Here is a 15,295-nt window from a genome sequence, read left to right on the forward strand (position 1 = left end):
TGACTCTGCGCGTCTTGCTCCTTGAGGGCCTGCTGTCCCCTGTGTGGGGTCGGTGCTTTCCAGAGGGTGCTGTCTGGGTAGCCGGGTGGCAAGTGGCAGGTTATAAAGCAGCCTGGCGGGAGCCCGGAGAGCTGGCTCTAGTCTCAGCTGTTCCTCCTCCAGCCGCGGGCGCCAGGGAAGCCCCTGGAAAGGACGAGGGAGAGGTGGGCGGGAGCACGGCTGCACCTCTCTGGGTGGGGCGGGCACCCAGCGGGGTTCTGGGAACCCCTGCTTCCCTATGTGCAGAGCTGCCCTCCCAGGGGACGAGGTCCTCGGCCCGTGACCACGATGCCACCTCGTGTCCGTCTCTGGGAACAACAGGCAGCCACTCTGCTCTGGGGGGTGGAGGTGGGAGGTGGGACACCCCCCAGCCAGGGCCTCCTGCCCTCTCCATGCCCCGCAGCCCCCACACGCGTCCCCGGTCAGTCAGAGGCCCGTCCTCTGGGCCAGACTGAGCCTCCTCAGCACCACCCGAGCCCCCACCCTCGGGCCTCCTGCCTGGTGACGGGTGGGCTCTGCTCCCCAGCCCTGGGGCCTCGGGCTCAGAGGGCTCCGAGGGCTAAAGGGACAGCACCAAGCCCAGCGCCCACACCTGGGAGCCCTGGGACCTGCAGTGACACCATCTGCCTCCCCCTCGTGGGGCAGAGCACCCACTCGCTGGTGACTTTGGACTCTCCTCTGGGAAGTAGGGAGGGGGAGGCAAAGTGAGTGACTTTCAGTGACAGCTCATGCCCCTGGAATCTTCCAGCAGAGCTTCAGACCGTCCTGCAGTTACAGCTCTTCATGGGTTAGATTTTTTGTATGAAAAGAAGTTCCAGAGTTGAAAACCCATTGCCCTTCCAGGCCAGCAGCCACGAAGGCCGCGTCCCCCGGGTGGCGGGGAGGATGGAGGCTTTGTGGGGAGGCTGGGCCGGGAGGGGGTGTGTGGTGTGTGTGGTGTTTGGTGTGTGTGCGATGTGTGTATGCATGTGTGTGGTTTGTATGTGTGATGTATGGTGTGTGAATGTATGTGGTTTGTGTGTATAGTGTGTGGTATGTATATGGTGTGTGTGTGTGATGTGTATGCATGTGTGTTGTGTTTGTACTATGTGATATGTGTGTGTGGCATGTGGGTTGTGTGGTGTGGGGTGGGCGTATGTATATGGCTTATGTGTATAGTGTGTGGTATGTATGTGGCATGTGTATGTGGTATGTGCACATGTGTTGTGTGTTAGTACTATGTGATATGTGTGTGTGGCATGTGGGTTGTGTGGTGTGGGGTGGGCGTATGTATATGGCTTACGTGCATAGTGTGTGGTATGTGTAATGTGCACATGTGTGTTGTGTTAGTACTATGTGATGTGTGTGTGGTGTGTGATATGTATGTTGTGTATGTGGTGTGTGCATGTGTATGTGTGTGGTGTGTGTGTGCATGTGTGTGGTGTGTCTGTTGTATGTGATGTGTGTGGTGTGTGTGGTTGTGTCCCCACAGTGGGGATGGCAGCCCCCAGCAGGGGACAGCAGGCACAGAGCAATCAGGTAACTGGCCCGAGGACACGTGGGGCGAGTGTGAATGGGGGTGCAGTTCGCTGGGCACCCCCAACAGGCAGCATGAGGGTGTTGACCTGCGAGTTTGGGGATGTGGCCCCGAGCTCGCCCTCCAACCCAGCGCTGGCGGAGGTCAGGCGACGGTGAGGATGGCTACATCCTGGGGTCGCTCAGTGTGCCGCCACGGAGCAGGGCGCACAGCGGGGGCTCTCGCTGTGACCTCTGGTCAGCGCTGGCTCGCGGGTGTGTGTGCACGGGCGGCTGGGCCTCTCGCTCAAGGCCCACGCGGGGACCCGCTCTGTGCAGGCCCTGTTCTAGGGGCCGGTGACAGAGTGACGGCTCCCCTCATTGCCCAGTGGCAGCGTTTATTGTGCACCCGCGTGCGCCAGGCCAACGCGAGGAATGTCGGGGGAGTTAATGGGGGGTGCAGCCAGCAAAGCGACCTGTGCCCATGGCATTGTGAGGGGAGAGTGAGGCTGGGCAGTGCTGGCGTTTCCCACCGTGCTCCGTGTAGCGTGCGGCACACGGCCGGCTCCTCGTGGATTTGGTGCGTGCTGCGTGCCAGGCACTGTGCCAGCGCTTGAGGGTACAGCAGGGAACAAAGTAAAGACCCGGGCCTGGTGGGGGAGATGGACAGAATAGAATAAGAACGAATAATGAGCATGTTCTCTGTACGTCGGAGAGTTGGGGTGATGCACAAAAAGGAAATGCAGGGCAGGGCGGGGGCTGGGGGTGCCGGTGCGGGTGCCAGTCCACACGAGGGGCCGGGGAGACCGTGGCGGACAGCCTGAGTGGGTGCAGGAAACACTCCTCGCAGCCTGGGGAGGGGCGTCTGGGACCACCTGCTGGAGGGTCAGCCACATGTGCACAGAGGAGACACGGGGGGGACGGTGCTGATGGCTCTGTGCACCCTGCCAGGGACGCCTACACCGCAGGTCACGTGGCGGAGGGGCCCGTCCTCAGAGCCCCTGCAGGGCCGGCCGGGCGTGGTGGTGCTGGAAGAAGGGTCTCTGTTCCTGGCGTCCGTCTCGCCCATGGACAGTGGAGACTACGAGTGCCAGGCCACCAACGAGGCAGGTTCCGCGTCCAGGAGAGCCAAGCTGGTGGTCCACGGTAAGCAGGGCACGCAGAGCTGGGGGCGGGGAGGTGAAAGCTGTGGGGACCCAGGGACCAGCTCGTACCCTCCTCCCATGGCCCCAGCCGACAGAGGCTGGTAGTGATGCCAGGGTCTGATTTAAGACCCAGTGCCCAGGTGTGGCAGCACCAGCTCCCCAGGGCCCAAGAGCTGCTTGCAGAGGAGGATCAGGTCCCCACCCCCAGGTGCCAGCAAGGGGGAGGGCATGAGGGGTTTGGAAAAGTGGCAGTTTGCACTGGGCACCCCACTTCCCCAGAGAGACACCCACGGCGAGAGCATGCGGAAGCCCCTTGAATAGGTGGCTTCTAAATGGTCTAGGAGGTGAATTCCTGTTAAAATGAGCACCGATGGGAGCGATAGCCCTAGAGTCCACTGCCAGGTTAAAGCTGTTGACGCTGGCCAGAGGCTCATGTTAACCTCACCCCCATGCCCACCGTGCTGTGAGCAGGGAAGCCCCCCTTACCATGGGACCAGCACCAGCTGTCCCTGCAGGCGGGACATGCACCAGCCTCCTGGGTCGGTGTCAACAGCTCCATGCGAAGACATGCGCAGGCCCCAGCTTCAGAGATTCTGACTCAGGGGACCACCCTGGTGGTTGTGACCCCAAGCTGGGTGTAGACCCGGATGGATCCACAGGCTGCAGCACCTTGCAAAGCTGAGTGTCAGAGCGTGTGGCACACTGGCCTGGGCCGCCAGGGTGTGCCAGTCCCAGGGCGAGGCTGCTGCAGCCATTGGCAGGCCCATGGGGCCCCTCGTGGCCAGATCAGGGGCCAGGCAGACTCCTGGGACCCCAGTGACCGGCACAGTGGCGACCCTAGGCTCTGGGGAAGGGGTGGGAGTTGGGACCGCCTGCCCAGGCCTGGACGCATCCCAGTGGCTGTGGCTCCAAGGGGAGGGAGGCAGCTCCTCACTGTCCCTGCCCCCAGTGCCCCCCAGCATCCGAGAGGACGGGCGCAAGGCCAACGTGTCGGGCATGGCCGGGCAGTCCCTGACGCTGGAGTGTGACGCCAACGGCTCTCCAGCCCCGGAGATTGTGTGGCTGAAGGATGGGCTGCTGGTGGGTGTCCCCCTGGGGCAGATGGGCTGTGGGTGGCATTTGGATTGGGGACAGGCCTTCTGGACGGGCATTGCTGCATGTGCCAAGGTGTGGTGGGTATCTTGGGGGACACACTGGGGTTCAGGGCAGTGGGGGACTGTGGTCCCCTGAGGGCTACATAGTAGAAGGGAGCACAGTGCTGCTCTCGTCACCTCCCAGCTCCTTGGGGCTCAGTTCCCACCGTGCGACACTGGGGTGGCTGGGTCTCCACTCACCGCTGCCTCTGCCCTCCTCTGCCCAGATGCCCCAGGCCGGCACCCACCGCCTCCTGGATGGGGCCCGGTCCCTGCACTTCCCCAGGATCCAGGAGGGTGATTCTGGCCTCTATACCTGCCGGGCAGAGAACCAGGCTGGGACCGCCCAGAGGGACTTTGATCTCCTCGTGCTCAGTGAGTGAGGCCTGAGCCCCGCAATTCCTGGGCACGTCTGGCCCCCCAGCCCTACTCTTGTAGGCAGACGGGGGAAAGGGGAAACTTTGCCTGCAGAGAGCAGGGGGCACAGAGGGGCCCATGCCAGACCCAGACCCGTCCTCACAGAGCTGTCAGGGCACGGGGGACAGACACTTGACAATCACATGTTAGACAAGTCATTCCTGCTGCAAGTGCTACAGAAGAGTGTTCCAGGCTGCTAAGACCACAGAGCAGGGCCCACCTGCCCAGGGGCTGGGAAGGGAAGGGTAAGCCGGGCGGAGGATCAGCACAGGCAAAGGCCCTGTGGTCGGTGGGGCTTGCATCTGAGTAGTTTCCCCCCCTTCTCACCCCCAGTCCCTCCTTCTGTGCTTGGAGCCGGGGCCGCCCAGGAGGTGCTGGGCCTGGCTGGTGCCAACGTGGAGCTGCAGTGTCTGTCCTCGGGGGTCCCCATGCCCCAGGTGGAGTGGACCAAGGACGGGCAGTAAGTGGCCCCCGTGGCGGATGGCGTGGGGGTTGTGCCTGGCCTGGGACAGCTGGGTGGGGGTTGGGGGCAGGTTCAACACTTCCAAGGAGGCTGACAGGTGTGGCACGTGCCCGGGGGCCGGGCTGAGGGCAGCACAGGTGACTCCCGCCCAGCGAGAGATTACCCAGGGAGACCCCGCTCTTGCCTGGGCAGGACCTTATTGTCCCTCTGCCTTTTGTTTTAAACTCATTTTATTTAGGTAAAATTCACATAACATGCAATTAATCATTTTAAAGCACACAGTCCAGTGGCGTTTCATAGGTTCACAGCACGGGGCAGCCATCGCCTCTGTCTAGTTCCCGACACCGTATCACCCCAAAGGAAAGCCTGTACCCATTAAGCCGTCAGCTCCCTCCCCCACCCCCGGCCCCAGTCTGCTCTCTGTGCCCACGGAGCTGCCTGTTCTGGACGTTTTGCATACACAGAACGGGCAGTAGGTGGCCTTCGCAGCCGGCCCCTTTCACTCCGCGTAGGGTTTGTGAGGCTCGTCCTCATGTAGTGAGCGGCAGAGTCGCCTTCCTTTTATGGCCAAATAATGGTCCATCGCACGGTGGACCACGCGTTGTGTGTCTGTTCCATGGCTGCTGGCCTTGGGTTGTGGACACCTCCTGGCGAACGTGGATGGCTCTCCTTCCTTCCCCACGTGGCATTGCCCGTGCAGCCCGCCCCGCCAGCACCGCGGCCTCACTGGCGCTTTCCCCGACCATCTCCCCAGGCCTGTCCTTCCCGGAGACCCTCACACGCAGCTCCGGGAGGACGGCCAGGTTCTCAGAATCGCCAGCAGTCACCTGGGGGACGAGGGGCGGTACCAGTGTGTGGCCTTCAGCCCAGCCGGCCAGCAGGCCAAGGACTTCCAGCTCCGAGTCCACAGTGAGCCCTGACACCCTCTGGGCCCCGCCATGGGCTGCTCGGGAAGCTGCTCGCTGCCTTGGAGGAGGACGAGGGAGGAAGGGGCGCTGAGCGGGGTGGGGGAGTGGAGCAGCCTAAGGAAGCCGGGGTGGGGGGGAGGGACAGAGAGCTTGTGGCCCGGAGTTTCCCAAATCTGATGTTTCCATCCCAGCTTCACCGATTTTACTACTTCTGATACCACTTGGAATGATGATTTTTAAAACCTTTTCTCTGAATCAGTCACTTTGCTTTACACCAAAGCGCATTTATCTAAAAGGATGCGCAGTATCTCAACTGAGAGTGGGCACCAGCGCCATTTGCACGGAAGGGGCTGAGGAAACAGCACAACCCCCAGGGCGATGTTGTCCGTCCTCAGCGTGGGCTGGGCACGGGGCACCCACCTGCATCCATGCTCTCTGTGCTCACACAGGGACAGTAGAAAGTGCTGGAAAGGTTAAGTGCATGCACAGTAGCACCAAATGCAGGCTTTTCTTGCTGTAGTCAGTGTGGAGGGAGAAGTGGAAGTTCCACTCTGAGATGCAGTTAATTCATGCTGTGTCCGCATGCCCTTAGAGTCACCTTGGGTACCCTGGGTACTGCCAGGGTGGGTAACCGGCCCTGGGGGTCCCAATCTAATCTAGCCCCTTATTTCACAGATGGGGAGACTGAGGCCCAGCGAGGGGAAGTGACCTAGCCTGGGTGGTCTAGTGAGTTAGAGGCAGAGTGGGGGCCATGGCCCAGGCCCATTGACCCTCCCCACCCCCTGCATCTTCCATGCCAGCATGTCCCCAAGCTCGCCCCTCCCGTCTGTCCCCAGACCCCACTCTCCCCATCCCCGGTGCCTTTGCCGCCCCCATAGTAGAAGCTTGTGATGTGTGGGGAGCCTGTGGCCCAAGGGCCTGAGCGTGCCACTCTGGGGGAGGATGCCAGCTGCCTTGGGGGGGCCTCCTGTGACAAAGCCCCCATCGTCCTTCTCAGCACCCCCCACCATCTGGGGCTCCAATGAGACGGGCGAGGTGACCGTCATGGAGGGTCACCCAGTGTGGTTCCTGTGCGAGGCCCGAGGAGCGCCCAGCCCTAACATCACCTGGTTCAAGGATGGGGCCCTGCTGTCCCCCAGCCCTGAGGCTGTCTACGCCAGAGGCGGTCGGCAGCTGCAGCTGGGAAGGGCCCAGGGCTCGGACACTGGCATCTACACCTGCAAGGCCAGCAACGCTGCAGGGGCTGCAGAGAAGGCCACCAGACTGGAGGTTTATGGTGAGGGCCAGGAGTTGTGGCAGCTGGGGTGGGCAGTGGGAGGGACTCTGGGCTGGGTGGCCTCCATCTGTCTCCAAAGGAGGGCTGGGGGGCCACTCTGTGTGGTCGGAGGCAAACAGGACAATGGGACGGAAAGTTATCCAGGGAAGAGCATCATCTCGGCTCATCCACCGTCCCTCATCCAGGTGAGGAAACTGAGGCCAGGAGTGGAAGGGCCTGTCCAGGCCTCAGGGCAGAGCTGAGTCTGGTTTAGGGCTTTTCACTAAGCCACACCCAGACGCCATGACCACTGCTAGTGACTAACTGGCGTCAGTTACTCACTCACCGTGTGCTAGATTGCAGGGCACTTTGCGGCATTAGCTCTCCCAGTCAGCGGGTGAAGGGACCAGGGCTCTCGCCCCACTGGCAGGTGGCCCCGGTGAGCCTCTGGGGCGGGGCCGTCTAGGAGCTGTGCTCTGGTCCTGGCCCTGGGGGGCCATGGCTTTGAGTGCGACTGATGTTGAGACCTGCCGCGTGCAGAACTGGGAGATACAGACGCGCCATCGCTGTGCTAGGGATGGGCTGGCTGGGGCGGCAGTGGGGATGGAGAGAGCGTGCACACAGTGCCCTGGGAGGGGGCACCTATTGGCCCAGAAGGGTGCAGATGCTTCCAGCAGGGTCTGGGAGAGGCTTCCCGGAGGATCTGCTGTCTGAGCAGGGGTGCAGCCAGTGGGGCTGAGGGAGGGGAGGGCTCCACACGGGTTGGGGTCAGCGAGGGGCTTCACCAGGCCTGTTGGGCTGGACGGAGAGCAGGCTGGTGTCTGGCCCTGGTCCCTGAGAGGCCTCCTATCTCTTCCCCAGTCCCACCCACCATTGAGGGTGCTGGCAGAGGACCGTATGAGGTGAAGGCTATGGCTGGGAGGCCCGTGACGCTGGAGTGTGTGGCCAGGGGCCATCCACCCCCCACCCTCTCCTGGCACCATGAGGGGCTGCCCGTGGCAGAGGGCAACGAGACGTGGCTGGAGACGGGCGGCGTGCTGAGGCTGCAGAGCCCGGGGGAGGCGTCCAGGGGCCTGTACAGCTGCGTGGCCAGCAGCGCCGCCGGGGAGGCCGTGCTTCAGTACTCCGTGGAGGTGCAGGGTGAGCCCAGCCCATCCCCCAGCCACCTGGGCTGTGTCCCTCCACCCACATCTACTGTTCCCTTGTCCCGAGCAGACCCAGGGGATGGAGGGTGGCAGAGAAGTAACCAGTGTCCCAGTGTTGGACGACACAGACGAGGCCTGGGCTGGGGGCCAGCAGAGCTAGGGAAGGGCAGGGTGGAGCCCTGGGATCAAGGGTCCCTGCCCAGGACCCTGGGCCAGGTCACTCAAAGCAGAGGACGCCGTTCTGTCTTCTACCAATAGAAGGGCATTTATGGAGACGTTCCTGAGGCCGGCTCATGGGCACTGGTCCCGGAGCAGGGTGGGCGGGGTGGGTGGGGCCTTCCGTCCATTGGCAGACGCGTCTAAAGCACTAGCTGTGCTGGCCCCACGTGCTACCAGAAGCAAAGCAGGGAACAAGGCCAGCCTGGCTCCTGAGCCCTCAGTGTACTGAGGGGACAGGCCCTGCCTGTGGGGAGGCCAGGGGGCCCCTCACCCAGCCTTGAGGGGGCCTTGGAAGGCCTCCTGGAGGGGGACCATTTATGGGGAGACTTGAAGGGTAAGGTGAGGCTGGGGCCTTGTCCTGAGGGCACTGGGGACTCCAGGGTGCTATGAGGGGCTGCTCAAGTCCAGACGCCCAACAGTGGGTCCTGTCTGCAGTGCCCCCGCAGCTCCTGGTGGCTGAAGGCTTGGGCCAGGTGACCACCATCGTGGGACAGCCCCTGGAACTTCCCTGCCAGGCCTCCGGCTCCCCGGCACCTACTATACAGTGCGTATGGCGTGGCGGAGGCCGGGCGGAGGGTGGTGGCAGCAGGTGGGGAGGGAGCTGCTTCCCATCCCCAGGAGTATGGAAGAGGCTCCGGGGCAGGGATGACGGGGCAGGCGGAGGTGCTGCGAGGCTTCCTGGCTGTCCTGCCCCACCTTTCCTGGCCTCAGGCTGGCCTGCCCCCTGCCCACCCACCGCAGGTGGCTGCAGAATGGCCGCCCGGCTGAGGAGCTGGCTGGGGTGCAGGTGGCCTTGCAGGGGGCCACACTGCACATCGACCACGTGGAGCTGGGCCACGCAGGCCTCTTCTCCTGCCAGGCCACCAACGAGGCAGGCACTGCTGGGGCTGAGGTGGAGGTGTCCGTGCACGGTGAGTGGACATCTGGGGTTCTGGGGTCAGGGGGAGCCCAGGACTCCAGAGTTGGGTGGAGCCAGAGGCTGTGGCAGGCCTGGGAAGGGCATTTCTGGGAAGCCCTTCCCAGTTCCCCATGGACAAGTGTGAGAGTCTGGTCTGGGCCATGTTTCACACTTGTCATCTGTCCTGTCCAGCCCCTAGGTCCTCGCTCCTCTCCCCAGCCTCCTTTCTCTCCATCCACTCTCATCATGCTAACCACACTGAACTTTGTTCAGTTCTTTATATACATCAGTGAGCACTCTCCTTCTCACCTCTGAGTCTGCGTCTGCTGTTCCCTCTGCCTGGAAGATTCTCCCTCCTCTTTGCCTGCCTAGCTCCTCCCTATCTTTCAGGTATGTCCTGAAACACCCCTTCCTCCAGGAAGCTTTCCTTGATTCCAATTCTCTAGTCTGCACCACCCAGCCTCTCATAGCCAGAGCCCACCACCCACTACATTGGGATTGCTTATTCAGTTGCCCATCTCTGCTGTCCAGCTCTGTGAGCTCTGAGATGGCAGCATGGTGGCTGCCTTTTTCTGCTGTGTCTGGGGCCCTAATATAGTTCTGGGCACAGAGTAAATGCTCAATGCATGTATGGATACATGAATTGATGAGTGGATAGAAGGTGTGGATAGGTGGATGGATGATCGCTGGGTTTATGGATGGGTGGATGGATGGGTAGGTGTGTAGATGGATAGGTGGGTTTGTGGATGGATGAGTGGTTGGATGGGTAGATGGATGGGTGGGTAGATGGGTGGGTGGATGGATGGATGGACGGATGGACAGATGGGTGGGTGGGTGGATGGGTAGGTGGATAGATGTATGGGTAGGTGGATGGATGTATGAATGGATAGATGGGTGGGTGGGTGGATGGATGGATGGGGGGGTGGGTAGATGGATGGTTGGATGGATGGATAGGTGGGTGGATGAGTGGATGGAAGGGTGGATGGATGGATGCATGGATAGGTGGGTGGTTGGATGGATGGATAGATGGGTAGGTGGGTGGATGGGTGGGTGGATGGATGGATGGGTGGGTAGATGGATGGATGGATGGATGGATAGATGGGTAGGTGGGTGGATGGGTGGGTGGATGGATGGATGGGTGGATGGATGGATGGATGGATGGGTGGGTAGATGGATGGATGGATGGATGGATGGATAGATGGGTAGGTGGGTGGATGGTTGGATGGGTGGGTGGATTGATGGATGGATGGGGTGGGTGGGTGGATGGGTAGGTGGATAGAGGGATAGATAGATGCACAGATGCATGGATGGATAGTAGAACGTTTAAAGGGAAAGAACTGCTCTGCTGGTTCCCAGTCTGAAGCTCTTTCCCCTAAGCCAGGTGTCTGGGGGGTAAGGGGTAGAAGCTAGAGGCCAGCCCTTGGCCCAGCCATTCAAGGCTACGCCCTCACCCTCAGGCATTGAGGGGGCTGCTGGGTGTGCACTGTACCCTTCTTGACCCTGACCCCAGTCCTTCCACCTCTCCCCAGAGCTCCCATCGGTTAATATCGTCGGGGGTGAGAACCTCACAGCCTCTTTCCTGCAGCCTGTGACCCTCCAGTGCATAGGGGCTGGGGTGCCTACCCCAAGCCTCCGCTGGTGGAAGGATGGGGTGGCCCTGGCAGCCTCTGGGGGGACCCTGCAGGTATGTGGCACAGGTAGAGGAGCCACTTTTAGGGGTTCCTGGAGACCTGATCAGGGCCAGCAGCCTGGGGGTAGGATGGGCATGGAGCTCTCTCGGCCTGCAAGCGGGGGTTGCAGGGGCAGGTCACCCTCGGACTCCTCTGGGTCCCAGGAGCTTCAGTTGTCAGAGGGAGGAAATGGAGGCAGGGCAGTGTGCCCAGAGGCCAGAGGGATCTCTGGGATCCGAGTGCTCTGCCCGTACTCCACCCCCAGAGCCAGTGCCCTGTCCTGCGGTCCTCAGACTGCCCTCCACCTTGGGCCCTGTGGCTTTGCCGCATGCACAGGCGCTCTCTGCCCTCCGCCCCCAGATTGACAAGGTGGACCTGAGGGACGAAGGTGTCTACACGTGTGCCGCTGCTAACCTGGCTGGGGAGAGCAGGAGGGATGTGGCACTGAAGGTTTTGGGTGAGGACGTGGGCGCCAGCAGAGCCCGGGGCGGGGATGGCGGGAGATGCCCTGAGGGCCCTTGGGGCTGGGGAGTGTGACTGCAGTGGGGGAGGAGGTTTAAAAATTATAGTTGTGTAGTTAAATTGAGGAGAAGGGGAAAGTCCTGAAATGAAGGCACAAACAATTTGCTCTGCGGATGTTTTTGGTGGGCTTTTTAGTGGCAGGCCTTGCTCATGTTCCCATTTACCTTTGCTTATTTTATTCATTTTGGGGTTCATTTGTGCATCAGTCCCTGCCCTTGTCACTTCCCGTGGCTGTGATGATCCCACCCCCTGCTGGGCTGCTGCTGTCCCTGGGGGCCGTCCTCTGTGGTTGCAGTAAACGTTGCAGCTGTCACTCTTTGTCCCTCCGTGTGGCTTCAGGGGTGGGGATCCTGGGTCAGAGGACATGAGCTGCTTTAGAGCCCTGATGTCCAGGACTTTTGGGGAGGATGGGGGAGGGGCGCTGGGGATGGCAGAGCCCCACCCACCAAGCTGGGACTCCCCTTGTCTGCCCCAGTGCCCCCCAACATCGAGCCAGGCCCGGTTGACAAGGCAGTGCTGGAAAATGCCTCCGTGACTCTGGAGTGTCTGGCTTCGGGCGTGCCCCCTCCTGGTAAGACCCCTCCTCCAGACAGAATGCCACCTGCACATCTAATGAGGCTGGCAAGTGCTCCAGGCACCCTCAGGCGGTGGTACCGTGGGAGAAATCGGCAGGCCCTTCCGCACTGCCCCTGTCTCCCTCCCTCCTGGACAAGGCCGTCGTGCCATCCTGCCACAGCACCACCAGGACCCAGGGCCGTGCTCTGGGTCTGAAGCGAGCCTGCAGGGCTCCTGCTCAGACTTTGCAACTTACAGGGCTGCCCGGGCCTGGGGGCGAGGCCCAGGCCCTCCCAGTCACCATCCGTCTGGCCTCTTCTGTTGACGCAGAGTTGAGGAAAGGGCCAGGCGCAGGGGGCTAGGTGTGCGCACTTGGCACGTGGGACGGGGTGATGTTTATCCCAGGAGGAAGGCCCCTCTCCGTCCCCCGTCTGAGCCAGGCCCACCCACTTCTCCTGGGGTAGGTGAGCCCTGGGGCATTTGCCCCTTCCACTGGGGGCCCCTGTTGAGCTCTGGGGGGGCCTGGCAGGATGTAGGGAAGCTGCAGGCACAGCGGCCCAGCCCTGCCCTCTGAGGCTCATGTCCTCAAAAGCCCTCCCAGGTGAGAGGTCTCCTGGGAGGAGGGGAGCGGGCCGGGCTGGGTTTTGCTGTCCCTGCCCCCAGCCATGCCATCCTCCACCCCTGGGGCTTCCCCCCTGCCCTTGGTCCTGTCAGGCTGCCCTGTTCCACCCCGCTCCCCATCCTGGAGAACCCGGCTTTCTTGCCTGAAAAGAAGTGTGGCCACCCTGGAAGCTTCTCCTGGATGCCCACGACACCAGCAGGGTCTTAGGGCTGGCAGGACCCCTTGCATCTCTCTTCTCTTCCCAGATGTCTCCTGGTTCAAGGGCCGCCGGCCTGTCTCTGCCCAGACAGGAGTGACGGTATCAGCTGATGGGAGAGTTCTCCGCATTGAGCGAGCCCAGCTTTCCAACGCTGGGAGCTACCGATGTGTGGCATCCAATGTGGCAGGCAGCACAGAGATGCAGTATGGCCTACGGGTCAACGGTGAGTTGCCTGGGGACGATACGGGCCCTTGTCCCAAAAGTTGTCTTTTCATCCATTTGTCTCATCTTTCCATCCACTCACTCACTCAACTACCCATCCATCAACCATCCACCCACCCACCCATCCACTCATCTATCCACCTATCTATCCACCCACCAGTCCATCCGTCCACCTACCCATCTCTCCATGCATCTGTCCATCCACCCATCTATCTACCTATCTGTCCCTTCATCCACCCAGCCAGCCACCAGTCAGTGAGGCAGCCATCCTCCATTGTACGTGCGAACACCCAACTGTCCATCAGTTGATCCAGCCAGCCAGCCAGCCAGCCTTCCATCCATGTGTGTGAATATTTGACCATCCATCCATTGATTCAACCATCCCTCTATCCAATCCTCTGCCCATCCATCCACTTACCCATCCAGCCATCCATTTGCCCATCCATTCCATCATCCATTCCTCCATCTGCCCATCTTCTGTGCAACCACGTTTATTGTGTGCATGCTCTGGGGCAGACCCTGGGGCTACAGCCCTGAATAAGGGAGACTTGGGAGCTTTCAGTCTAGTGGAAGATACAGTAATTACACTACTACCCAAAGTATGACTTGATGACAATTGTGATAAGAGCTAATAAACATAAGGTACAACTGAGTGCCTGTAATGGGGCACTGACCTGGCCTGGAGCCCAGGGGCAGCTTTGACACCTGGATACCTAAACTGAGACCCGCAGCAAGGCTGAGGCTGCAGAGACCTGGGGAACCGGAGAGAGTGAAAAGAGGCCGGGGGGCTGGAGCTTACCGCATGTGAGAGCAGGGGTGCGGGGGGTGCTAGTGGCCATGTGAAGGCTGGACTTCTTGGGCCCCATGGGCCACGGGGAAGGTCACGTCTATATCCTCAGAGCAGTGGGTCACTGGCAGGGGCCTGGACCCTGGGCATCATAGCTCATGCTTCCCAGATACAGTGGAATCCTCTGGCCATTTTCTGCCCCGAGGGACGGCCTGTAAGGTAGTGTGTCCTCTGACGCCTCTGAGTTAGGAAGTGAAACTGTCCGGGGGCTTTTGCCTCCACACCATCCCCATGACAAATGACCCCCTGCTGACCAGAGGCCAGAGTTCAAATGCTACTTCTGCTGCTTCCTAGCTGGTCGACTATGGGCAGGTGACTTCCCGTCTCTGAGCCTCAGTTTCCCACATGTAGAAGCCTCGTAGCAGTGTTGAGAGGAGGGGATGGGCACACTACCGGATGGTGAAGTGGCTGCCTGTGGCCAGGTGGCTGTCCTCATGCTTCTCCTCATGGCCGTGTGCTCTGGTGGGAGTGCCCAGCCAAGGCCTGCCTGCTCTGCTCTCAGCGGGGCTCAGCCTGTGCCCCGTGTCACCCCCACCCTGCAGTGCCCCCTCGAATCACGCTGCCACCCAGCCTGCCAGGCCCGGTGCTCCTCAACACCCCTGTCCGGCTGACCTGCGATGCCACCGGCACCCCTGACCCCACACTGCTGTGGCTGAAGGATGGAAACCCCGTGTCCCTGGCAGGGACCCCTGGCCTCCAGGTCAGTAGGGCTGGGTGGCCCTGGCTCACTTTCCTGGCACCTCCAGTGGGTGCTGGGAGCAGAGGCCAGGCCCCGGGGGCTTAGGGTGAGGGGGAAGCGGTGCTGGCTCAGGGAGGCAGGAGGGGTGAACAGAGCCGCCTGGAGCCGGGCCACCCCTGGGAACAGCACATTCCGTGACACCGCCGTCTGTATAATTTAAAGTATTCTCACAGCCACCTTCAAATGAGTAAAAAGAAACAGGTGAGATCAATTTTAATAATACATGTTAGTTAATCCGATACATCCAAAACAGTTTCATCACGAGATCAATATAAAAATTATCGATGAGACATTTACATTCTTCTTTTCATACTAAATTTGAATTCTGCTGTGGATTTTATACCTGTGGCCCTTTGCAACTTGGACTGGCCACATTTCAAGAGCTCACTGGCGACACGTGGCGAGTGCCACCATAGGACTGGCGTAGTGGCCTGCCAGCCGGCAGAGTTCCCCAGGCCTGGGGGAAGCTTGAGGTCTCCCTGTATCGAGGGGGAGTCGGGTCTGGGGCACGCTGTCCAGGCGTGCCCGGCAGCAGGGCCAGCTTGTGAGATGGGGTGCTGCCCCTTGGGGTGTGCAACAGCTGGACGTTCGCCTAATGTGGGCTTCCCTCTGGGGCCACAGGTCTTCCCTGGGGGCCAGATGCTCGCCTTGGCCAGTGCTCGGGCCTCCGACTCCGGCAGGTACTCCTGCGTGGCTGTGAGCACGGTGGGCGAGGACCGCCGGGACGTCATCCTGCAAGTCCATAGTGAGTCTCAGGCCGGGAAGGCCACGTGGTCCTGCCCAGTAGTCCAAGAAGATGGGGT

At 61.2% G+C, this 15,295-nt stretch overlaps 1 protein-coding gene across 1 annotated transcript in view; it reads left to right on the top strand.

The window, feature by feature from the left end:
* Positions 1 to 15,295, top strand: part of HMCN2 (hemicentin 2) — a 139,232-nt gene that overhangs the window by 65,782 nt on the left and 58,155 nt on the right. The window contains exons 26-40 of the mRNA XM_069476953.1: positions 2,485 to 2,679; positions 3,628 to 3,758; positions 4,039 to 4,186; positions 4,562 to 4,688; positions 5,446 to 5,600; positions 6,597 to 6,875; positions 7,716 to 7,994; positions 8,654 to 8,762; positions 8,960 to 9,129; positions 10,646 to 10,800; positions 11,147 to 11,243; positions 11,784 to 11,879; positions 12,731 to 12,907; positions 14,296 to 14,453; positions 15,114 to 15,237. Of these exons, the coding sequence (XP_069333054.1) occupies positions 2,485 to 2,679; positions 3,628 to 3,758; positions 4,039 to 4,186; positions 4,562 to 4,688; positions 5,446 to 5,600; positions 6,597 to 6,875; positions 7,716 to 7,994; positions 8,654 to 8,762; positions 8,960 to 9,129; positions 10,646 to 10,800; positions 11,147 to 11,243; positions 11,784 to 11,879; positions 12,731 to 12,907; positions 14,296 to 14,453; positions 15,114 to 15,237 (2,400 nt within the window). The remainder of the gene's footprint in view (positions 1 to 2,484; positions 2,680 to 3,627; positions 3,759 to 4,038; positions 4,187 to 4,561; positions 4,689 to 5,445; positions 5,601 to 6,596; positions 6,876 to 7,715; positions 7,995 to 8,653; positions 8,763 to 8,959; positions 9,130 to 10,645; positions 10,801 to 11,146; positions 11,244 to 11,783; positions 11,880 to 12,730; positions 12,908 to 14,295; positions 14,454 to 15,113; positions 15,238 to 15,295) is intronic.

Source organism: Eulemur rufifrons, chromosome 7 (genome assembly GCF_041146395.1).
Source record: "Eulemur rufifrons isolate Redbay chromosome 7, OSU_ERuf_1, whole genome shotgun sequence".
Classification (NCBI taxonomy): domain Eukaryota; kingdom Metazoa; phylum Chordata; class Mammalia; order Primates; family Lemuridae; genus Eulemur; species Eulemur rufifrons.